This window comes from Macaca thibetana, chromosome 11 (assembly GCF_024542745.1).
Source record: "Macaca thibetana thibetana isolate TM-01 chromosome 11, ASM2454274v1, whole genome shotgun sequence".
NCBI lineage: Eukaryota > Metazoa > Chordata > Mammalia > Primates > Cercopithecidae > Macaca > Macaca thibetana.
In genome coordinates this window covers 108213268-108238798 of record NC_065588.1, presented here as the reverse complement: position 1 = coordinate 108238798, position 25531 = coordinate 108213268, and the positions used below count along the sequence as shown (strand labels likewise).

Below are 25531 nucleotides of genomic sequence, written 5' to 3'. Positions count from 1 at the left end.
AAGAAAGCAGGTATTCACCATAAACAACATGGTTTATATAAACAGTCTAGGCACAGCGAGCCACTCTTATTTTAGGGAACAGTTGGAGTGCAGAGTTCCCAGACATCAGCCAAGGGCCAACCTTGCAAGTAGGCCCTTCTAATGATAATAGCTATAGGCCTGCTATGTTAACTCTTTTCTGCACACACTGTCATAAAAAGATGAAGTTTGCAAAATAGTGTAAATACTCTAACCAGTTTGTTTAAAATTAAGTTGTATACATACTATTTTTAGTTACTTGTTTTTTTAGATAGAGCCTGTTGCGTACTGTAACCAATTTGTTTAAAATTATTAAGTTGTATAAGTATTATTTTTAGTTGCTTTTTATTTTTGAGACCTAGTCTCTCTCTGTTGCCCAGGCTAGAGTGCAGTGGCGTGATCTTGGCTCACTGCAACCCCCACCTCCTGGGTTCAAGCAATTCTCCTGCCTCAGCCTCCCAGGTAGCTGGGATTACCGGTCCCCACCACCATGCCTGGCTAATTTTTGTATTTTTAGTAGAGACGGGGTTTTGCCATGTTGACCAGGCTGTTCTCAAACTCCTCACCTCAGGCAGTCCCCCGATCTGAGCCTCCCAAAGTGCTGGAATTAAAGGTGTAAGCTATTTTACCCAGCCCCAATTTTTTTTTTTTTTTTTTTTTTTTTTTTGGGAGGGGGACAGAGTCTTACTCTGTCATCCAGACTGGACTGCGGTGGCGCAGTCTCGGCTCACTGCAGCCTCCACTTCCTGGGCTCAAGCAATTCTCCTGCCTTAGCTTCAGCTGGGACTACAGGCGTGTGCCACCACAGCCGCCTAATTTTTTTTGTATTTTTAATAGAGATGGGGTTTTACCCTGTTAGCCAGGATGATCTCGATCTCCTGACCTCATGATCTGCCTGCCTCAGCCTCCCAAAGTGCTGGGATTACAGGTATTAGCCACTGTGCCCGGCCACAGCCCCTATTTTTAGTTAGATTTTTATACATCCGCATTACAAAAGTCTAAAAAGATCTATACCAAACTTGATAATACTGTGGGTATTGGTTATCAGGGCAGCTTTTCTACCTTTTACATTTTTCTGTCATTTGAATTTTTTATATCATGTATTATTATTTTTATTAGAGACAGGATCTTACCCAGGCTGGAGTACAGTGGCGTGACCATATCTCACTGCAGCCTTGAACTCCTGGGCTCAAGCAATCCTCCAATCTCAGCCTCCCTAGTATCTGGGACTATAGGTGTGTGCCACCATGTCCAGCTAATTTTTTGTATTTTTTTTTGTAGAGACTGGGTCTTGCTATGTTTACCAGGCTGTTCTCCTACTCCTGGCCTCAAGCGATCCCTTACCTCAGCTTCCCAAAGTGCTGGGATTACAGGTGTGAGCCACCACTCCTGTCCTCATGTATTATTTTTATAATCAGAGAACAAAGTGTCATTTATAGGGAAAATGACCTCTTTTTTTTTTGAGATGGAGTCTCTCTGTCGCCCAGGCTGGAATGCAGTGGTGCAATCTCGGCTTACTGCAAGCTCCTCCTCCCTGGTTCACGTCATTCTCCTGTCTCAGCCTCCCGAGTAGCTGGGACTATAGGTGCCTGCCACCATGCCCGGCTAATGTTTTTGTATTTTTAGTAGAGACGGCGTTTCACCTTATTAGCCAGGATGGTCTCGATCTCCTGACCTTGTGATGCGCCCACTTCGGCCTCCCAAAGTGCTGGGATAACAGGCGTGAGCCACCGTGCCCGGCCGAAAATGACCTGTTGAATAGGTTATCATTCCCATTTTATTGATAGTGAAATGGTGTTTGAGAACATTTTGGCTTGTCTTAGGTCATTCAGCTAGTAAATGAAAGCCGGAACCATTCAAAGCATCTTAACTGGTGAAAGTTAACTTTTATTTTATTTTATTTATTTTTTTTTTGTATCTCTAGTTGTACTTTTATAACTCCCCAGTTTATTTTGAAATATTCATGATTTCAACATTATCTCAAAATACACAGAAATTACCTATATCTGCCTATACATTTATTAAATGCTGATGAAGAATACTTAATATTTAAGCATGCCAAATAATAAAGCGTTTCCCAACTTTTAAAATTATTTTTAAAAATAAGCCAATTTATATTGGACATTTGGGTTACATGTGCATATAAAAAGTGTCATATTCCTCAACTGACCATAGTTAAGACTAGCATACAAGCGTCCTTCTTTCTGGATATAATTAAGTTGCAGAGGCAAAGTGGTTCAGATGGGAGCAAATGAGCTGACCTCCTCATGAAGTAAACTCGACAAAAATCATGAAGTATTGAAGGTGCTAACTACTGTTTCCATAAATGTTTCTCTCTTCCCTATCTTTTCAATATACAAGTGTGCACTATGGGTGTGTGTAAATTAAAACACTTCTAATCTAGACTGTGAGCTCCTATGGAGAGGGCTACTGTCAATCCATAAAAGGCCCTGGGGAAGAGAGAGGTAGCACAGGGAGCAGAGGGCACCTGCACTCCATCAGGCCATCCACACAAACCTACTGAAGAGGTAGACTTGACTATCTAAGTCTCAGCGGGCTTAGATGCTGACCTGGGCCTTCAAGTGAGGTTTTCCTTCATTATGTTTTATGTTGCTTTTTCTACTATTTTTGTAATTGGGGCAAAGTGAGATGTTCAACTAGTCTAAGAATGCTTAATATACCCCATAAACTGTCAGAATCAAATAATTTTATTGATTCTTCTGCCAAACATAACTGATTTCCATCTACAATATTTTTTAAGGTAAGAAACAGTAAGTCAGCTGAACAAAGAGCTGGGCATTTGGGCTCTGGAACATGATTACACACTGACTGAGAATGCAGGACCTCAGGGTGGGGTCTAGTCAGGCTGGCCACAGCAGGGCATGAACCTGCCTCAGTCGGCCTTCTCCAAGAACACTCTGCAGCACCTGACACATTGCTGGTACACCGTCTCAAAGTCAGTCATTCCCATAATAGGGATCTTCAATAATAAGTTGTTTTTGTGGATCATAGCTCCCAAGTAGTTCAATTTTAGCTTTGCAGGTTTTAACTTGATTACTTTTTCTATTCAAATCCCTCAGATTGCTTTCATCCATACATAGTATATAATCAAACGTGGTAAAATCTTCTTTGGTAATCTGCCGGGCAACGTGGCTCATGGGGATGCCGTGCCTCTTCATGCAGTTCTGCCTTCGGTAGTCAGGGGCGTTCCCTATCTCATACCTGGAAGTCGCCGCGCTGTCTACCCTCCAATTCTCTGAGATGTTTTGATCAGTTACAAGTTTCCTGAAAACTGCTTCTGCAATGGGTGATCGACAAATGTTACCCAGACACACAAACAGCACGGACTTGGTAGCCTGTTCCGCCATCTTTCCCGAAAGTTAACTTTTAAAAGATTTGAGGCCAGGTGCGGTGGCTCACGCCTGTAATCCCAGCACTTTGGGAGGCCGAAGCGGGCAGATCACGAGGTCAGGAGATCAAGACCATCCTGGCTAACACGGTGAAACTTCCAAGCTGTTGGAAGTCTCTACTAAAAATACAAAAAAAAAAACTAGCCGGGCGTGGTGGCGGGCGCCTGTAGTCCCAGCTACTCGGGAGGCTGAGGCAGGAGAATGGCGTGAACCCAGGAGGCAGAGCTTACAGTGAGCTGAGATGGTGCCACTGCACTCCAGCTTGGGTGACAGAGCAAGACTCCGTCTCAAAAAAAAAAAAAGATTTGAAAGCAATGAATTGAATAAGTTAGATAATTTGGGGATGTTTCTGTTTAAGGGACGTTTCTGAAGAACATAAGAAACTTTCCTTAGAGGAGGAGACCTTGTGGTTAAGAATCCGATCCTTAACATTGAGGCTGATCAGTGGACTTCCAAGTCTCAACCACCCTGTGGAGCCAAAGAACTCGGAGAAGACTGCCGAGAATGGGGTATCCTCCCGGATTGATATTCTTCGTTTGCTCCTTCAACAGCTGGAGGCAGCCCTGGAGACAGGAAAGCGATTTATTGAGAAGGATATTCAGGTACCATCAATATATATAATTTACCATCAAAGTTGCAATAATTATATTTATGACTGTTTTATAAACAGGCGTTTGGGGTGAGTGAGTAGTAAGGAATTGTTTTGTCCCAGTTTATGGCTTCTGTAGGAGAAAGAGGAATATTTTAGACTCAGAGGGAATTGCAGAGGCTTCCTCAATATCCAGACTAGTGAGGGAGAAAGCAAAATAACTTTTTGTGATGGTAAGTTTTTAATAGCTAGCAACAAATTTATATAGATGTTCTGTTTTTACTGTAATGATTCAGTTTATTAGTTTGCTGATGAGTGGCTTTTAGCTGAGACAGGTTTTTATTCACTAGTTACTTGATTTTCTTATTTTGTATGCATTTAGATGGATCTAGAAGAGCATTATTTTTCTCCCTTTTTTCCAGTATCCTTTCCTTGGTCCTGTACCTACTAGAATGGGTGGATTCTTTAATTCTGGCTGTTCTCAGTGCCAGATAAGCTCTTTTTATCTTGTCAGTGATATTTATGAGCTGGATACCAGTGGTTTAGGTAAGTGTACACTGTGTGTTTACAGTGTGTGTGTCATAGAAAATGTAGTACACGTAATAAAATGTCTATAACCTCACATTTGGAAAATTTTAGAGTATATGGCAGCTGGAAGCTGTTCTGGAGATGTCTGGTTTAGTATACAAGAGGGTACAGTCATAGGTTACAAAGTAATGTTTTAGATGCTTAAGTCCATTCCATATTTAAAATCACTTCTTAGGTCCAGAAGTTGAAGAAATTCTTCATTTGTTGAAAGGCTGTTGGATTTTAAAAATGAAGCAGTAGGCCGGGCGCAGTGGCTCACGCCTGTAATCCCAGCACTTTGTGTGGCTGAGGCGGGCGGATCACCTGAGTTCAGGAGTTCGAGACCAGCCTGGCCAGCATGACAAAACCCTCTGTCTACTAAAAATACAAAAATTAGCCAGGCATGGTGGGGGGTGCCTGTAGTCTCAGCTACTCCGGTGGCTGAGGCAGGAGAATCGCTTGAACCTGGGAGGCAAAGGTTGCAGTGAGCCAAGGTAGCACCACTGTGCAGCCTGGACGATAGAGTGACACTTTGTCTCAAAAAAAAAAAAAAAAAGGAAAAGCACTAAACTTTGTAGAGAAGAGATTTTTTTTTGTAAGCTCTCAACCCATGAAAATCACAAATACTCTATAGACTTTTCCTTTTATTTATCTATTTTTTTAAAATCATAAGGTTAGTAGATCCTACCATTTAGAGTGTTTGAAGCACATAGATTTTAAGCCCTGTTAAAGAATTTTAGGTAGTACCTTTGGCAGAAAGGTAATTAGTGCCTTTCCTTTTATTCTTCCTTTTCCTTTCATTATCTTTTTCTTTTTGTCTCAAAATAATGAAAAATGCATAAGGGTCTGTAGAGAAAAGAAAATGTCCTTGCCCATGAACTTCTTGCAGGTATTTATCTTGCTTCTTTATCTTACTAAAAATGGAATTGAACGTTTTTCACTTTTTGTTTTTCAATTTTAGAGGATACAATGGAGATCCAGGAACGAATAGAAAATAGTTTTAAGTCTTTACTAGACCAGTTAAAAGGTAAGTTTTCCTACTGTAGATTCATGTATTTGTATCTGGTTGTATGGCAATAGCTTGGAAGTTCTTTCCCCCATTCCCAAACCCAATCACCCAGAGATAAGTAAGTAGTGTTAACACTTTGGAGTCAATACTCCTAGATGCCACCTAAGCACTTATATGTGTGTGAATGCAAATACAGATAAAAAATAATTTTAAACATAGAAAATGGTGTAATACATGCTTTTTTGACTTTAATTTTTTTTTGTTATTTTGGATACCTTTCCATGTTAGTTATATATACTCCATTTATTTTCAAGATTGCATAATATTCTATAGTATTGTATTAACATTTTTTATGTTCTCCCCAATTGGTGACATATTATGTATATGAGTTATTTCTTCTACCAATGCTGAAATGAATATCTTGGGACAAATTGTTAGGATATTATTTGAGTCCTTCCTTGGGATTAAATTCCCAAGAATTTAATAGAATTATTAAATTGTTAAATTCCCAGTAATTTAATAGAATTGTTAAAGGGCACATATATGCATCTTATATCTATAAGAGTCTTTCTGGCCGGGCGTGGTGCCTCATGCCTGTAATCCTAGCACTTTGGGAGGCTGAGGTGGGAGGATCACAAGGTCAGGAGATCGAGACCATCCTGGTGAACACGATGAAAACCCGTCTCTACTAAAAATACAAAAACATTAGCCGGGCGTGGTGGTAGGTACGTGTAGTCCCAGCTACTCAGGAGGCTGAGGCAGGAAAATGGCATGAACCCAGGAGACGGAGCTTGCAGTAAGCCGAGATAGTGCCACTGCACTTCAGCCTGGGTGACAGAGCGAGACTCCATCTCAAAAAAAATAAAGGAGTCTTTCTTTTTAGTACCCTAAAGGATTTTTTTTTTTTTTTTTTTTTTTTTTTTTTTTTTTTTTAAGAGATGAGGTCTTGTTATGTTGCCCAGGATGGACTCTAAGCAGTCCTTCTGCCTTAGCCTCCTGAGTAGCTGGGACTACTGGTGTGCGCCACCGAGCCTGGCTTGGTCTTATATTTTATTGCCCAGATGAAGAATGTCTGAAAACTTAATGATTAAGATTATGATAATAAAATTTATTATCTGTTATGAAGATGCATTTCTACAATGTACCTTTTTGGTCTTTCAGTATGAAGATGCATTTCTACAATGTACCTTTTTGGTTTTTCAGTTCATAATGGCACAAGTCCTCTGAATCATTCACTTAAGAGTCTTAGTCTTACTGTGCTCATGATCTGTCTGAAAAGGCTTCGCTGGTGTTTAGACCGTAGAATATATAATTTTTAAGGCTACCTTTTATATTTTGAAGACTATAGAGCAATAGCATGGCTTTTTAAAGAGCTTAAAATGGATAGTCTGTCCTTTGGAGTTGGGTTCATTATGGAAAATGAAAAAAAAATTGCTTTCTAAATTAAGTTTTTATTTGCTTATTCTTTATTTGTGTGTTGTGTTCCTTAAAATAGCATTGAAATAAAAGCTGAATAAAACTAAACTGTTTTTTGTTTTCAGATGTCTTCAGTAAATGTAAAGGTGACCTCTTAGAAGTTAAAGACGGTAACTTGAAAACACATCCTACTCTTTTAGAAAATCTAGTTTTCTTTGTTGAGGTAAGTTTTTGTTCTCTTCCTACAAGACAGTGTTGTTCTTAATGGTCTACAGGATTCATTTTTCAACAGTGAACAGGTAATAGGCACCTTATACCTGCAACTTAACCCTCCATCCCTGTTTTTGTTAATTGAAAAGCAAATTTAAATCATTTTTAAACCAATTCCTTCCAAGAATTCTAAGATGATTTCATTCCTAATACTTAGGTAAAACTTCTTGAAATTTGCTATACTTATCTCTAAACTTCTCCAGATTCACCCCAAATCTAGCTGTTTTCATTCTCCTTTCTGACTCACTCTTTATTATGTAGTTTAATTCTTTCAGCTTCTTTTATTTGTTGTTGTCATTTATTAATTGCTGAGATATGCATTATGACAGCATCCAACAACTGATACAGCAAAACTCCGTCTTCTTTTTTTGCCAGAGAGAAAAGGAGGAGGATTGCAAACACTCATAATCTATTATCTTTTCTTTTATTCCTGTCATATATTTGTTAACCATTCTCCCATTACTGCTGTGTATGGGGAGTGTACACTGTTCTGGTGATTGGCAAATTGTAAGTGCCTAAGAGATTTTTATTGAATAATAAGCGGACATATATGTACATGCACACATTGTAGTATAGATGAAGACATATAAACAGCTAATTTGATACAATGCAGGATATGTGCTGATCAACTGGGTAGATTTCTCCATACATAGGTAAGTTAAGATTTGCAGGTAAGGTGGTATCTTACCTGCTTGGAGAGATGTGAGGGGAGAGGCATATTGTAAAGAACCTTTGGATTCCATGCCTAGGAATTTGGACTCTTCCTTGAGTGAAAAGGATGTTAATCAGTCCCCACTTCTCCAGGGAAGTGACAGAAAATTGGAGTGAAGTGGAGGATGGATTTTGAGCTAGGAGAGCCATAAGAAAGGCTGAAGAGTTAGGTCATTGTAGTATTCTGAGCAGGAGATGATGAAGGCCTGGATCAGTAGAGTGATTGCAGAAACTAGAGTGGAAATTCACATGAGAAATTGAAGGGATTTACATAGAAGAACTGCGTTAGAATTTGTTGAATCCATTGCCTCTAATTTCCTGATAGATATTTTTAGTGTAATCCTTATTGGTGAATTTGCAATTTTTCCTTTCAGACTATTTCTGTTATCCTTTGGGTATCCAGTTACTGTGAGAGTGTCCTGCGACCATACAAACTAAATTTACAGAAAAAGAAAAGGAAGAAAAAAGAAACCAGCATCATCATGGTAATAACAGTAATACAAGTGATATACAAGTACCAATCTGACCACATGCTACTTTTTCTTTTCACTATTTTCCTCCATGTTGAGTCCTTAGGATCCTATATGCCAAGCTTCTCCAACCCACAGCTTTGAATGCATCCCAAACCCGTAAACTTTCTTAAAACGTTATGAGATTTTTTTAGTTTATTATTATTTTTTTAGGCTCATCAACTATTGTTAGTGTTTTGTTTTGTTTTGGTTTGGTTTGGTTTGAGATGGAGTCTTACTCTATTGCCCAGGCTGGAGTTCAGTGGCACTATCTTGGCTCACTGCAACCTCTGCCTCCTGGGTTCAAGCGATTCTCCTGCCTCAGCTTCCCAAGTAGCTGGGATTACAGGTGCCCGCCACCACGCCTGGCTAATTTTTGTATTTTAGTAGAGATGGGATTTCTCCCTGTTGGCTAGGCTGGTCTCGAACTCCTGACCTTAGGTGATCTGCTCACCTCGGCCTCCCAAAGTGCTGAGATTACAGGTGTGAGCCACTGCGCCTGTCCAACATTAGTGTATTTTATGTGTGGCCCAAGATAGTTCTTCCAGTGTGGCCCAGGGAAGCCAAAAGATTGGACGTCCCTGCATATGCATTGTTTTTCTCCCCAACCTTAAAAAAAATTTACACACCTACAGAAAAGTTGAAAGAGTAATATGACACCCATAAAGATCTTTTTTTTTTTTTTTGAGACGGAGTCTTGCTCTGTGCCCCAGGCTGGAGTGCAGTGGCGCGATCTCGGCTCACTGCAAGCTCCGCTCCCCCGGGTTCACGCCATTCTCCTGCCTCAGCCTCCCGAGTAGCTGGGACTACAGGCGCCCGCCACCTCGCCCGGCTAATTTTCTTGTATTTTTAGTAGAGACGGGGTTTCACCGTGTTAGCCAGGATGGTCTCGATCTCCTGACCTCATGATCCGCCCGTCTCGGCCTCCCAAAGTGCTGGGATTACAGGCTTGAGCCACTGCGCCCGGCTGACACCCATAAAGATCTTTACCTAGATTATCAACTTTTAACCATTTATCACATTTGCTTTATCTCATTTGTTGAACCATGTAAAAGGAAAGTACAGACTTGTGACATGTAACACATCAGGATAGAACAAGGACAGGTCTCTGTAAAACCGTAATACTCAAGAAAATTTCAAACTCAAGAAACTTAGCATTGATACAATAATACTATCTAATAAAGTCCATATTCAGGCCGGGTGCGGTGGCTCACGCCTGTAATCCCAGCACTTTGGGAGGCCAAGACAGGCAGATCACTTGAGGTCAGGAGTTCAAGATCAGCCTGACCAACATGGTCAAACCCCATCTCTACTAAAAGTACAAAAATTAGTTGGGCATGGTGGTGAGTGCCTGTAATCCCAGCTAGTTGGGAGACTGAGGTACAAGAATTCCTTGAACCCAGGAGGCAGAGGTTGCAGCGAGCCAAGATAGCGCCATTGCACTCCAGTCTGGACAACAGAGTGAGATTCCGTCTGAAAAAAACAAAAAACAAATCAGTATTCAAAGTTTTCCACTTATTCCAGTTATGTCTTTTATATCCTTTTCCAGAATACTAGAATGCCGTCAGGGATCTGACATGACCTTTTGTTGTCATGTCTGTTTACCCTTCTTTAATCTAGAACGCTTCCTTAACCTTTTGCTTTGTTTTTGTTGTTGAAGACACTAGCTAGCTTTTTGGTAGAATGTCCCACAATCTGGATTTAGATAATCGCTAAATGTAAGCTGATTGCTTATATTGAAGTTAAATATAGACTTGTTATCCGTTTTAGTGAGTTAAATCAGGAGTCACTAATGTTGTTGTGTCCCATTGTTAAATAATGAAATCTGAAATCACCAATAATGGGACACTAATGTGATTCATGTTGTTGTGTCCTGTTATTGGTGATTTCAGATTTCATTATATGATTAAGGACATATCTACCAGATTTCTTCATTATAAAGGTGCATTTTTCTCTCTGTAATAAGTAAGGTATGGTATAATGCTTGAGTCTGTGAAAATCCTATTTCCCAATGGCCCTTCACCCACTGGTTTTAGCATCCATTCTTCGTTCAACGCCTGAATTAGTTATTACATTGATGTGTCCCAAATGATTTTTTAAAATTCTGTATTTTATCATTTATCAGCTGCTGTTATTTTGTAAGATAAGAGATGTCCCAACCCATTCGTATATATTTGAATATATTCTAATTTGAATATATATATATTTTTAAATGTCACTATTTGAGTATCACCATGGACTCTTTTTAAAAAAATTCACTTTATTATAATCCATTATCATCATTTTCGTTTGGATGCTCAAATTGTGCCAAATTTATTTAGCTCCTTTAATCTAGTTTCTGTCCTTTAACATGTCCTCATCAGTTTTGGGGCCCTTTCTGGAACAGCATAAATGCTCCACATACTTGGTATTTTCTCACTGAACTGAAATCATACATTTTTTCAAGAGCACTGGTTCCTTTATGGGCAATGAATTTCAAAACCAAGATCTAGGTGTTAGTGTGCTCATTGCTATTGGGGTTTCATTGCTTCTAGTTTATTTCTGTGATGAGACCTTAGGCAGTGTTTTTATGCATGCGCGTACACACACACACACATGCACACGCACAGTTTTACGTAATTTTTTTTTTTTTTTTTTTTGAGATGGAGTCTTGTTCTGTGGCCCAGGCTGGAGTGCAATGGCCTGATCGCTGCAACCTCCACTTTCCGGGTTCAAGTGCTTCTCCTGCCTCAGCCTCCTGAGTAGCTGGGATTACAGGCAGGTGCCACTTTCCCAGTTAATATTTGTATTTTTAGTAGAGATGGGGTTTCACCATGTTGCCCAGGCTGGTCTGAACTCCTGACCTCAGGTGATCCACCTGCCTTGGCCTCTGAAAGTGCTGGGATTATAGGCATGAGCCACGATGCCTGGCCTACAAAAAGAATTTTTAGTGATACTTTCAAGCCAGCATTTTAGTGATACTTTCAGTTTCAAGAGTTCTTTCCACTCTTTCCCTCATTTCCTTTTTGTAGCTTCTTTTTCTCAGAGTGAGAACCCTGCATCCAAATATCAATATATTTATTTGTTGTTTCACAATAAATACTAAATAGTTTTGGGAATTCATACATCAGTTCCACTACTAGTTCCAATAAACTCATTAAAGTTCAAATGTTTTGCAATTCTTTTTGTCCTTAGAATATGTTCCAGTGAGTGTAGACAGTTAAGATACTCTGTAAAAACATTGGAATTAAAAACTGAGATTACTTTTTATTAATATGATATAAAGTTTATTTCCATTTGTATTCAGTTTAAGGGTTCCCCCATCTTTATTGATTTAATTTTTGAATGTGAAAAACAGTAACATAATTTTTTTCCATTTCACAGGAAAATAATTTAGTGCTCATTACAGCTCATGATGTGCTGTTTTATTAAGGCTTGAGTTTATGTTGGATTTTTGTTCACTGTAGCATTATAATAATCATTATCGGCCGGGTGCGGTGGCTCAAGCCTGTAATCCCAGCACTTTGGGAGGCCGAGGCGGGCGAATCACGAGGTCAGGAGATCGAGACCGTCCTGGCTAACATGGTGAAACCCCGTCTCTACTAAAAATACAAAAAATTAGCCGGGCGTGGTGGCGGGTGCCTGTAGTCCCAGCTACTCGGAGGCTGAGGCGGGAGAATGGCGTGAACCCGGGAGGTAGAGCTTGCAGTGAGCTGAGATTGCGCCACTGCACTCCAGCCTGGGCAACACAGCGAGACTCCATCTCAAAAAAAAAAAAAATCATTATCATTTGAAAATGTTGGCTGGGTGCTGTGGTTCACACCTATAATCCCAGCACTTGGGGAGGCCATGGTGGGGAGATTGCTTGAGCCCAGGAGTTTTGATACCAGTCTGGGCAGCATAATGAGACCCTGTCTAAACAAAAAAAAATTTTTTAATTAGCTGGGCATGGTGGCATATGCCTACAGTCAGTCTTAGCTACTCAGGAGGCTGAGGCAGGAGGATCACTAGAGCCTGGGAAATTGAGGCTGCTATGAGCTGTGATCGCACCGCTGCACAAGGCTGGATGACAAAGTGAGACGCTGTCTCAAAAAAAAAAAAAAGTTGATGTTTCAGTTATAAATTGACTTTCTGAACAATTCAGTTAAATTCAGGAGTTCCTTAGAGTGGATGCGCTGCTGAGTGTTGCTATTCATTCAAAAACAAAGGATATTTAGATATGAATGAGGGCGCTTCGAAACTTTCCTCTATTCATGAGAATTAAACAACAAGAACAGAGACAAAGATAATTTAACTGATCAAGAGTACAAAGTTCGAGGCTGGGCACTGGTAATCCCATGCTTGTAATCCCAACACTTAAGGAGGCAGAGGCGAGAGAATAGCTTGAGCGCAGGAGTTCAAGACCAGGCTGGGCAACATAGCAAGATCTCGTTCTCAACAAAAAGGAAAAAAAAAAAAGAGGGCAAAGTTTGAAAGTATAGGTCAGACTGGCTTTGTTGCTGTCCTTCTAATGAAAGCTTACAACCCTAGAACATGTCAGATAGCTTTTTGGTAATTGCCTTTTGTAGCGTTTTTTTGTTGTTTTTCTGGTTTCTAAAAGTGAGAATGGTTTTTCTGATATCAGAGTAACCCATAAAGGTGTGAATAAAGTGAAGATCATTCATATACCCACCAGTCAGTAATAACCACTGCGAAAATTTTCATGGTAAACCTGCTATCTAGAAGGTTCTGTAACTTGCCTTTTTGTTTTCATATAACAGGGTATCTTGGATATCTTTTCATGTTAGTAAATATAGATACATCTCATTACTTTTAATGGTTATATATTGTACTGTTATATTAATATGCTATAATTTATATTGATGAATTGTTGGTTCTAATTTTTTGAATATTATAAATATGCTGCTATTGAGATACAGAGCCACAAAGATACATTTATAATATAATTTTTTTTTTTTTTGAGATGGAGTCTCACTGTCGCCCAGGCTGGAGTGCAGAGGATCTCAGCTCACTGCAGCCTCTGCCTCCTGAATTCAAGCGATTCTCCTCCCTCAGCCTTCCGAGCAGCTGGGATTACAGGCATGCGCCACCATGCCCAGCTAATTTTTTTTGTTGTTGTTGTCGTTGTTGTTGTTTTTGAGACAGAATCTCGCTCTGTCGCCCAGACTGGAGTCTAGTGGCGCGGTCTTGGCTCACTGCAACTTCCACCTCTCAGGTTCAAGTGATTCTCCTGCCTCAGCCTCAGGAGTAGCTGGGATTACAGGCGCCTGCCACCATACCCGGCTAATTTTTGTATTTTTAGTAGAGATAGGGTTTTACCATGTTGGCCAGGCTGGTCTCGAACTCCTGACCTCAGGTGATCCGCCTGCCTTAGCCTCCCAAAGTGCCGGGATTACAGGCATGAACCACTGTGCCTGGCTGTATTTTTGGTAGAGATGGCATTTCACTATGTTGGCCAGTCTGGTCTTGAACTCCTGACCTCAAGTGATCCACCCACCTCAGCCTCCCAAAGTGCTGGCATTACAGGTATGAGCCACCATGCTTGGCATATAATATAGTTTCTTTAGGATAGCTCTTAGATCTGAAATTAACTGTATATATGTAGTTATACAGTTAATAAATGTATATACATATATACATTTGTGCTAATCCCCAACAGTGCTGAATGTGTCTGTATCTTTAACCATCTGGGTAGGTAAATATTGGTATCTCCTTTTTCTAATACTGATTTTTAAATTTTTGTTGATATTGAACTGTCCAAGAATACTTCTTGAGTGAAAAGCTAGCCTTATTGATGGATTGGCTAGGTTTTTTAGTTGTATCACATGTTTCTTGGATTTCTTTGATATGTTTTCTATTCTTTGTCCAAGTTTCTTATTGTGGTAGTAATATTTTTCCTATTTATATGTGGTGAGCTACTGGGTTCTTAACATAATAATGTTACTAATCCCCTGTCATAGGTGATGCAGTTTTTTTTCAGTTTGCTATTTGTCTTTTAACTTGAGTGATTTTTTTTGTCAATGTAGTAATATTTTTAAAAACAAGGATAATCTTTTTAATTGTTTTTAGCTTACTGTGATGTTTAGAAAGGCTTTTTTAACGTCAGTGTCATGATTGCAGAAGTTGTTACCTAATTTTCTTCCAGTGCTTTGATGGATTTTTTTATTTAAGTATTTAATCTATCTGAAATTTATTTTAATATTACTGTGTGTTATTTTGTATCTCCAAATGTCTAGCTGGTTATTTTAGTACCGTTCATTCACTTGAAACCACTAGTGTGAAATGCCACTATTTAAATTCCCTCATATCTTTCAGTAGCTTTTGTGATGTAGATATGGGTAATATGTTTGATAATGTTTCAACTCTTTTTTAATCTTTTTCCCAGCCACCTGTCTTTACCAGTTTCCAAGACTATGTTACTGGGCTCCAGATTTTAATTTCCAATGTTGTGGATCATATTAAAGGGCTTGAAACATATCTAATTGCACTTAAACTTGAAGAACTTATTTTAGAAGACACTTCTCTCTCACCGGTAAGAGATTGTAGGCAATCAGCAATGTTTTCTACACAACACACACACACTTTCTCTCTCTCGTGCGCTCACTCACTCTCTCTCTCTCTCATCTTTATCACAAGGATAAGTTAAAGTTCAATTTATCATTTCCTCTTTATAAGACTTGTGACTAGAAGGTGCTTGGCAGTAGTTTCTTGTTGTGTTGGTGGTGGTAGGTTTTTTCCCCCTCTTCATTTTTTCCCATACCTCCTCCTTTCTATACATTTTTGGGGTTGTTCTTTTACTATGAAAACTAATGCCAGCATTTTGAGGAACCAGCCATATTTTGAAATCCAGGGACAATCTTGTTGAGTAGAATTTACCTGCTGCTGAGTTAGCTGTCTTCCTTGCCACCCAGTTATCACCTAAGAAAGGAGAAATGCTGGACATCAGAGGTAATTATGTCAGTAATAATTAGGCTAGAGCAAGCCAACCAAAAAGGGAATGAAACCAAGTATGGAATCAAACGTACCACCATCAAATGTCTTCTGATATTATTTTAGGTCTTTTCAAATTCTAGTAGTTAGCAAAATCCTTATAAAGCCTTTTCCCTTAAAATAATAATTCTTTTTTGTAAATGTTAATTCATCGGCCTGGAGTAGATTTAGGATTTTGATAGGGGCCAGAAGGACTCCACCAGTGGTGGAGTCATCTGTTTCTAGTCTGTTGCTCCAGGCTGATTTTTAAATTTTTGTTGATACTGAAACTGATCTTAAGAAAATGCTTCCCTCCAGGAGTTTGTCTGAGCTAAACTGCTGATGAGGGAATTTATCCAGTAACCTGTGGGCAGCCATCATCATAGCACCAGACCTTCATAGGAAAGGGAATGAATAGAATTTTCCTTCTTAGCACACCAGCCTTAAGAGATTGTAAGCCCCTCTTTTGTAAAGCTTAAAAACGTTAGACTTTGAACAAGGTATTTACTGTGGGAAAGGGCTCAGAGCAGTTCATATTACCAAATATTGATTTAAAAAAGCAGACATGGGTTGGGCGTGGTGGCTCACGCCTATAATCCCAGCACTTTGGGAGGCTTAGGCAGGCGGATCATGAGGTAAGGTGAAACCCTGTCTCTACTAAAAAAATACAAAAAAATTAGCCAGGTGTGGTGGTGGGCGCCTCTAGTCCCAGCTACTCGGGAGGCTGAGGCAGGGGAATGGCATGAACCCCAGAGGCAGAGCTTGCAGTGAGCTGAGATCGCGCCACTGCACTCCAGTCTGGGTGACAGAGTGAGACTCCATCCCCCACCCCCCTAAAAAAGCAGACATGTTCATATTGAACTGAGTTACTCCTTTCAAAATGAACATGTCTGCTTTCTTTAATTAAGAGTGGGGACATTTGAGGAAGATTAATTGGTTTTCACCAGGTAGAAAGAAATGTAGGAAAAGGATCCCAAGCAGAAGGAGGCACAGATAAAAGCACAGGGGCAGGAAAGTGAATTCTGTGGTGCAGTGTGACACAGTTGGCAGGGCCAGAGCTTATGGTGTACGGGAAGGGATACCATAGATATACTTTTAGATATGAAGGTGATAGGCACAATAGCCCTGTTTTGACTATCAAGTGGTTGTTTATGTTAAAAGATCTCTCTGCATCCTGAAATGTTGAGCAAGAGTTATTTTCAGAGTTCTAGAGGTTATCCTTAACTTGGCCATGCTCTAGATTTTTGAAGCCCTAGCTTCTGTTCTTGTCTTTTGACCTTGGGAAAGTTATTTAACCTCTCTAGGCTTCAATCTCTTTATCTGTAAATGGGAATGATAATAATGCCTACTTCATAGGATTATAGCAAGGATTAAACAAAGCAGTAATCGGCCTTATATTGCCTACCTTAGTTAAAGTCATGTTTCATATAGTTACTGAGCAGTACCAAATACCTGATGCATATGGTGCTGGCTACTTGTCTTTTAAAGGTAAAAATCTCTTCAATTCAGTTTCCATTAGGCTCCTTTGCTTTCTTTCCTCCCTTTCTTTCTAAACTTGAAACACTGTGAATAAGGTCTCTGGACTATGACCTCTAGTCCTGATTCCCTTTCTTCCTTCCTATGGGGTATCCCAGTGAAACTGGTGTGTGTTAGGACTTTTTTGTGTGTATTTATATTCATAGAGAAAATATACAGTATTTTATTATTTTGTACTTTAAAAAATGTAAATTCGGCCAGGTGTAGTGGCTCATGCCTGTAATTCCAGCACTTTGGGAGGCCCAAGGCTGGAGGATTATTTGAGCTCAGGAGTTCAAGATCAGCCTGGGCAACTTAGTGAGTCCTGCCTCTTGAAAAAAAAAGTTTTTTAAAATCAGTTTTATATTCAAGAGATCTGTTCAAGCTAATGCCTATGGATCAATCTTGTTCATTAAACAGCTGCAGAATATAAATGCACCCCTGCTGCTGGACATTTTAGGTTGTTTCTTTATATTTGCTTTTACATATGTTACCGAGTGAAATGTGCACACCCTTCTATGCACATTTGTATTTCTAAGGAAAATTAGACCTGAAGTACTAGTATTGTTGGGTCAGAAAGTATATTCCCTGTTTCTTCTACAGTTCTGGGCTCTGCAGCACTCAACTTCATGTAAACCTAATCAGTCTACAGCCAGCCTCCTTTCTCTTTGAGAACTCACTCCTTCCCCTTTGTTTTGTGTGATCTCCCCAAACATTTGTCAGCAAATAATAACTCATATTAAAGAATATATATTTGGTCTCTTGAACTCAGGGGCTTTGTCAATATGGAGGGAGACTTGTTAATATTGTAACTGGAAATGATGGAGTTGGTAAAGTTGAGGCCATTGTTAAAAGTGGCTGTGATGATGTACAAATTAGTAATAAATGTTTACTTTTTTCTGATGAAAACAATCAGAAATCTCAAATTTTCCACTTTGTACAGCTTATAACAACATAGTAGGGATTTTATGTCCAAACTAGTCATAATTTTCTATTTTTATTGATTAAAAAGTAGTAATGAGAAATCTCAGTTTTTCTTCTTTTTTTTTTTTTTTTGAGACAGCTTCACTCTGTCGCCCAGGCTGGTGTGTAGTGGCACGATCTCAGCTCACTAATACCTCTACCTCTCGAGTTCAAGCAATTCTCGTGCCTCAGCTTTCTGAGTAGCTGGGATTACAGGTGTGTGCCACCATGCCTGGCTAATTTTTGTATTTTTAGTAGAGATGGGGTTTCACCATGTTGACCAGGCCGGTTTCGGACTCCTGGGCTCAAGTGATCCACCTGCCCGGGCCTCCCAAAGTGTTGGGATTACAGGCGTGAGCCACTGTGCCTGGCCCAGTTTTTCTACCTTATATAATTTACAACAAAGGGTACTTGAAAGAGTAATGATGCTAAAGCAATAGGGTTTCCATGAAGAATCACATGGAAAAATACCCATTTGTGATGGCCTTTTGCCTTCTTTGCATTTTATGCAATTGAAAATGACCCACTGTGTTCTGATGGAGCTTGCGATGAGACCAAAGGTAATGGCAGCTTTAACTTTTATCTGAGAAGTAGAATCTGGGGGCATGGTTTTTAAACAAGATTAATTATTCTTGTCTCCTCCTTTATAGGAAGAGAGAAAATTTTCAAAGACTGTGCAAGGGAAGGTGCAGAGCAGTTATCTGCACTCACTTCTGGAAATGGGGGAGCTGCTGAAAAAAAGACTTGAGACCACAAAGAAACTAAAAATTTAAGAAAGTATCAACCACGGGCACTGATGACTCTGCAACAGAAAATGACACCATCTTCCCAGGCAAAAGCAACATCTGGTTGACCATGATTTTAATCCAGAACTTCCTCATAAAATGCATGAAGGACTTTGATCGTGAATTTTTTTAGGTGTTAAATATATACAACTGATTAAATTATTGTATATAAACCAGAAGCAAGACCCTTATCTGGGTTTGACCACTTTTTATACATGTTCATATGCATATGGCAGCAACAAGAGAACCCTACTTTTCTTCTTCCCATCACCAGAAACATCTTTTCAGGGAATCGGGGGGGTCTATAAAAACAGCAATAGAAATTAAGCATAAAGCATCAACCTCGTAGCAACTGAGTAGCCCTTCCATTATAAATAACCATGAGAGTATTTGGTCTGGTCCTTGAGCCACAAGTCATGGAAGGGAGACCATGCCTGCGAACAGGCCCCCTTTCCACAGCAGTAAGTTTGTTTTGAGGTTTGCTCAGCTACTTGGCTCCCACAGAACCCAAGGCAGTTACACAGAGGACCTTGGATGAGATCTGGCATATGCACCCGTCATAGAAGGGCACCACTTGGATGACCACAGGCCCTCACTTTTTGGCTTAGTTTTTGTCTGATAGTTAAGACATCCCCATCCTAGCTTCTGTGAGAGTTAAAATCTCAGGAAGGCAAGGAAGGCTCTGTTAATTTATAGCTGTTTAGAGGGGAAAGCAGTGCAGACCACTTATTAAGCCCGCTGAGGACTAGCTTTCTGTCTTTCATATATTTGGGAAAGATGGGAATGACTGTTTCAAAGAAGAGAGGTGTACATAATTTATGCAGGCAAGTCTGATACTTATTTCATTGGTTTTGTGAGTCATATATATACATATATATGATGAAAATTAAGATTTAATACTTTAAGTGGGGGGTTTGGGAAGGAAGGAACGTAATATTATGGATTTAACCTTAGGCTTTAAGTTTTAGGCTGGCAAAAGAAATGTTATTCAGTGGGTTTGAGGTTTGAACTACTTTCTTCAAACTTAGAGAATTGTAACAGGATGGTGTTTACTTTGTTTGCCTGGATGTCCCCAAGACTATAGCTTCTTCTATCAGAGGTTGGTCTGATAGAAGAGGTAAAAATTGCTCTTGAAAATGTCATACAATTTATAGTTTCTTTGATAATATTTTTCTGTTTGAATCCCTGCTTCTGTTTTTGGTCTGTTACCTAAATATAGTTCAAGTTTAATTCTGTAAGAGCAAAGAAATGAATTTGATGAGGAAATTAAGCATCCAATGGAGGATTGGTCTTGAAGACCTTAAAGGTGCTTTCCAATCTGCACTGCTCCAGTGAAATGTGATACTTTTTTCTTTTAAAAGCAACCAAGAGAGCTGGGAATATCTGTGTATTCATAGTAATTGCATTTCGTCCCTCCATTTTGACTTTCTTAGATTCATAATTTGATATAGTGCTTAAACTTCCAAGGAAAATTTAAACAGTTACTGCATTACCTGTTCAAAATAAGGCTTGTTGGAAATCCTAGTCCATCAAGTAATTTCAAAAATTTATTTTTGATATGAGTAGCCACAGCTGTCATATACCCCATCCCAAAAGGAAGAACTGTCTTAAACAAGATGAATGGAAAGGTCTGGTTAATTCTGAATTTTATGTAATGATAACATATTCTTTCATAAAACTATGGCCTGTTTAAGATGGAACTTTGCGTGTGTCTGCTGGGGAGGGTGGGGTACGTGTGTATGGCATGTGTTCTTGAAATGATGTCTCTCTGAATATCCAAACAAGTACTGTACTGTAGAAATGCTCTTTGAAAAAGTCTGTCAACTGACCATGATCAATCTAGCATATATATATGTTCAGTGGGCTGGCCTTGGTCCTCAGGGACAGTGTGTGACTCTAGTGGTCTTCCTAACCAGTCTCTTGCCTGAAGATATCTGGGACCTCTACTGGCTTTAATGACAAATAATGTTATGTTGAGGTTATGCTTCCTTTGTTATTTGCTGATTTTCCTACTAAATGTAGCATTTCAATTAGATCCAGCTTTCACATTTTGAGATAATTGTAAAAAGAATGGAATTATGCAGAAATGGCCAATATCTCTTATCAATCTGTTCTTTTGGTAACCCTCATGCACTATAAATTGTGTACAGTTAAAATATATATATATATATACATATATATATTCTTACATGAGTAAAAAGCACCCTCTCCCAGCAATTGTATGTCATTGGTATTTGAAGAGAATTCCCAAATAACTCATTGCTGCTGCTGCTGTTTTTGATTTGTATGGGTTTTTTTGTTTTGTTTGTTTTTGTGTGGTAAATTGATATTTAAAAAAGGAAAGGAGAAAAATCACGACTACTGTTTACAGACTGAAAAATTATTGCTTTTTATACTACTGAGATCCTAAGTTAAGACTCTCCAAAGCAAACATTTGGTTTAAATCATTTATCTGATGTGGATAAAAGGTAGAGAAACTTGTAGTGTTCTCCACATAATGGAAAATGTAAAAATGCCTAGTTGTGTTGCCCATCAATTTTGTATATTTTCATAATTTCAATTGTTCAAAATTGCATTATATTTTGCAATCACTATGTTCAATCTGGATTTGTCTTTCATTTTAACTTTTAATATAAAAAGGGGTTTCAATGTATCTACAGGCTTGTTATTGAAACTTCCTACTTATTTGATGTGATTTATTAATATGGGAAGTATATATTCTTCCTTCTTAAGTAAGTGAAGCATAGCAAATCTACTTTAAACTGGATGGGTTAATTTATATAAACATTTTCATTTTAAGTTGGCATTTCTGCCTGGTTCCTTTTTGTTCAGATTCCTAGAAGCCACAACCTTCTAAATGGTGTAATTCATCTCAATTGTGAATTTAGTGCTATATCCCAGCATATTTTCAATGTTTGAGAATTTAGAAATTTTATTTGAAGTCAACTAGTCCTTTTGGCTCAAAAGTTAGTACCTTCTATACTTGCAGTTATTAATTCAACATACATGTACTGAACACTTAATTAGCATATAGTAGATTCCACTTTAGGCTCTGCTGAGATGCTGTGTCCTATTTAGTAAATGAGTAACGTATATCCCAGTTAGTGGCTGTGAGATGGGGAAGAGGCAATAAAAATATTAGTTTGTAATTACATCCTGCTTAATAATGTAAATCACAGTATGTGAATTGAGTGTGTCTAGATGGTCACTTCAGACTGGGCCACAGGAGGACCTCCCAAGTGGTGACCTCTGATTTGAATGATGAAGTCTCAGGAAAAAAGTAACACATATGCAAATGCCCCAAGGCAGGAGACTGCTGAGCCAGTTCCAGGAAGTGAAAAAATGTTCAAGTGGCTGGGACTTAATGAAAGGGGTAGGATTGAGATAGAAAGTTGAGCAGGGATGAGATCCATCAGGACTTTGTAGTCTGGGGAAGGAATAAGATTTTATTCTCAATTTAGTGGGAAGTTACCGGAGGATTTCAGGCAGGCTGATGACATGATTTATCCAAGGGAACTCAAACCCACAAGCTGGGATTCAGAACTTATTCAGGTACATTGACAACATGGTAGAAGTAGGAACTTTTTCTCTTTTTTACTTTCTGTCTTGTCATATTGTCCCCTTGTATGAGCCCCCAAAGAGTCAGTTTTTGCCTCTTTCTTCAGTTATGAATTAACTCCATCCCAAGGTTTTTCTTTTTTTTTGAGACGGAGTCTTGCTCTGTCACCAGGCTAGAGTGCAGTGGCATGATCTTGGTTCACCAGTCTCCGCCTCCCAGGTTCAAGTGACTCTCCTGCCTCAGCCTCCTGAGTAGCTGGGATTACAGGCGTGTGCCACCACACCCAGCTAATTTTTGTATTTTTAGTAGAGACGGGGTTTCACCATGTTGGCCAGGATGGTCTCGAACTGACCTCGTGATCTGCCCACCTCGGCCTCCCACAGTTTTTCTCTAGCAAAAGATAGGTACTTGGGCATACCTCGCTGCCATTCTTTTCTCCAGAGATGGGCTCAGGTTTATGCTTTTTTTTTTTTTTTTTTTTTTTTTTGAGACGGAGTCTCACTCTGTCCCCCTTGCTGGAGTGCAGTGGCCGGATCTCAGCTCACTGCAAGCTCCGCCTCCCGGGTTCAGGCCATTCTCCTGCCTCAGCCTCCCGAGTAGCTGGGACTACAGGCGCCCGCCACCTCGCCCGGCTAGTTTTTTTTTGTATTTTTTAGTAGAAATGGGGTTTCACTGTGTTAGCCAGGATGGTCTCGATCTCCTGACCTCGTGATCCACCCGTCTCGGCCTCCCAAGGTGCTGGGATTACAGGCTTGAGCCACCGCGCCCGGCCTCAGGTTTATGCTTTTTTACATGCCGTTTTTTTTAGATGCTGTTCCTGCTTTGATGCAAACATGTATTTCATAGTACAACTGGAGGGTAAGCTACCATGAACCAAATGCTTATACAAATTATTTGTGGGGTTCCTACAGAAGTTTATGCTTCAGAAGTGCAGAGCTTTTCTGCAACCTTCAGCTTCCATATAGTCCAGTAAATTTAGGCCTCAGATACTGTAGTTTTGGTTTTTTTTTGAGACAAAGTCTTGCTCTTGTCCCCTAGGCTGGAGTGTAGTGGCGCGATCCTGGCTCACTGCAACCTCCATCTCCTGATTTCCAGCGATTCTCCTGCCCCAGCCTCCCGAGTAGCTGGGATTACAGGCACCTGCCACCACGGCCTGCTAATTTTTATATTTTTAGTAGAGATGGGGTTTCACCATGTTGGCCAGGCTGGTCTTGAACTCCTGACCTTAAGTGATTCGCCTGCCTTGGCCTCCCAAAGTGCTGGGATCACAGGCGTGAGCCACCACACCGGCCCAGACACTGTACTGTTTTACAAATCAGAAAAGTAGTTGTTGTAGGTAAGACTACTATTTAATATTGAAATTATTGAACTCTCCTGCAAACGATTCAAACTTCCTTAAGCTTTGAGGAAATGAGCTAAAATCCAGATCCCCCTCACCATCTCTCTCACATTCTTAAGTCTTGTTGGCCATGTTCATATTCCCAGATTAGTTCCCTATGAATAATCTCTGCTGATGCAGTTCCAACTCCAACATTTTTTTTGTGGTGCCAATTACCAAGAACTATTTGTAAATTACTCTTGGCACCATTTGAGATAACTTGTAAGTTCCTTAAACACAATTCATGTTGGATCCAGTGTCTGCTTTGCTTCAGGTTATCAGGAAACTCCCTTAAAATTGAAAATACTTAACCAGGTGTGGTGGCATGCACCTGTACTCCCCAGCTACTCAGCAGGCTGAGGTGGGAGGATCACTTCAGCCTAGGAATTCAAGTCTAGCCTGGGCAACATAGCAAGATGCCCATCTCTTTTAAAAAAACAACTATAAATATTTGATTGATTCTGGGATTCCAGTCCATAGTCTTCATTAGAATCTGAGTAGCAGTACTTGAGCCACAGGATTAGTAAATGCTAACAGGTAGAGGAAAGGAATCCATTTGACTTGGGTCAGGGAAGACTGGATTTTATGTGACATATGCAAATCACAAGACTCTAGAAAGAGGGCTCATCTTTAATGAAAACTATTGGCTAACAAAGGGCCTCTGACATACGATAATGTAGTTTTGCCCAATAGCTCAGGTTTCTTCAACTCAAGGCCCTGGGGTTGTAAAGAACCATACCCAGCCAGAACGCATCCAGTGCCGTGCCCATGGAGGTAGTCACATTCCTGCTTCTTACAAATGAGAATCAAGATTAGTCTTCATTCACGGACTGTGGATGCATTTAATATTAGAGTCCTTTCCCTACCTGCCATTTGTCATCTTACTCTAATTTCTATAAAACAGTGAATACTTTGCTCTTTGGAAGTGATCCTGTTTACATGGTACACACTAGAACAGCCAAAGCAAATTTACCAGTTAGAAGTGTCCAAAAAGATCTTCCAAAAGTTTCAGTGAGAACTAATGAGAAGGGAAAATGTAGAAATTATTAGTCTTTCATCATACGTGGAGTACGTAAGCTGTCAGCAGGTGGATGTTTAGGTTTAAACATCTCTTACTTGGTTTGAATTGTTAGCCTAAGCTATCACAATTTTTTTGTCCCATCCAATTCAACACATGGAATTTCCTCTATTTTTTTGTTTCCAGTAACTAAATATACCAACCTGGATAAAATGGAGGAAAATAATTCAAGGTCTTATTTGCCAACTCCATTCTTTGTGTGGGTGCAATTAGACATACTTCAGGAGCTGTGGTCTGATAACATTTTCACATAGTTAAATATGAAAGTAGGGCTGTCATGAAGCTCACTATTGCAGATAACTGCTTCTGAGTCTGAAGAAAAGACGTGAATGTTGGCACAAGTGCTCTTTAGTCTGCTTTCTAGAAGTTAGTATTTATTTAGTGACAGATAGTGATTTAGATGGAAAATATTTTTTAATTTTCAGATTGGACTGGACTATATCATTTAGCTGTGTAAATCCAAGTCACAGAATATATCAGTAAAACTAATAATTTGCTATGTGTACCTCACAGAGCATGGAAAATAATCACACCATGGTCCATCAATGTTGGTTCAATGTATTCATCAATACTGCTACTGAGTTTTAAGGACTGGAAAATGGACAACACACTTAACCATTAACAGTCAATCCATGTCAGTCTGAATATCACTGGAAAATAACAAAGGTATGCCAGTTTCCACAGTGTTACAAGGATAGTTTATTACGCTGGGAAAGTGGAGTCCATGCCAGCTTAGATTCAAAGAGGAAAGCAGGTCATAGACCAAAGTGTAATTTGAAAAGACAACAGAATGGCTTCAGGTCCAC

General features: G+C 39.5%; 2 protein-coding genes across 3 annotated transcripts in view; one reads left to right on the top strand and one right to left on the bottom strand.

Annotated features, from left to right (window-relative positions):
* The window catches only part of NAA25 (N-alpha-acetyltransferase 25, NatB auxiliary subunit), an 87731-nt gene extending 66368 nt beyond the window's left edge, over positions 1-21363 (top strand). For both annotated transcript variants that reach the window (XM_050749671.1, XM_050749672.1), the window contains 7 exons: positions 3787-4030; positions 4440-4563; positions 5546-5611; positions 7135-7232; positions 8365-8475; positions 14864-15010; positions 18576-21363. In XM_050749671.1, the coding sequence (XP_050605628.1) occupies positions 3787-4030; positions 4440-4563; positions 5546-5611; positions 7135-7232; positions 8365-8475; positions 14864-15010; positions 18576-18698 (913 nt within the window). In that variant the 3' untranslated portion in view covers positions 18699-21363. The remainder of the gene's footprint in view (positions 1-3786; positions 4031-4439; positions 4564-5545; positions 5612-7134; positions 7233-8364; positions 8476-14863; positions 15011-18575) is intronic.
* Positions 1949-3387, bottom strand: LOC126931525 (low molecular weight phosphotyrosine protein phosphatase-like). Its single transcript, XM_050749952.1, has one exon. It carries the CDS (start codon positions 3384-3386, stop codon positions 2976-2978), a length of 411 nt encoding a protein of 136 aa, XP_050605909.1. The 5' UTR covers position 3387; the 3' UTR covers positions 1949-2975.
* Positions 21364-25531: the final 4168 nt, after the last annotated feature.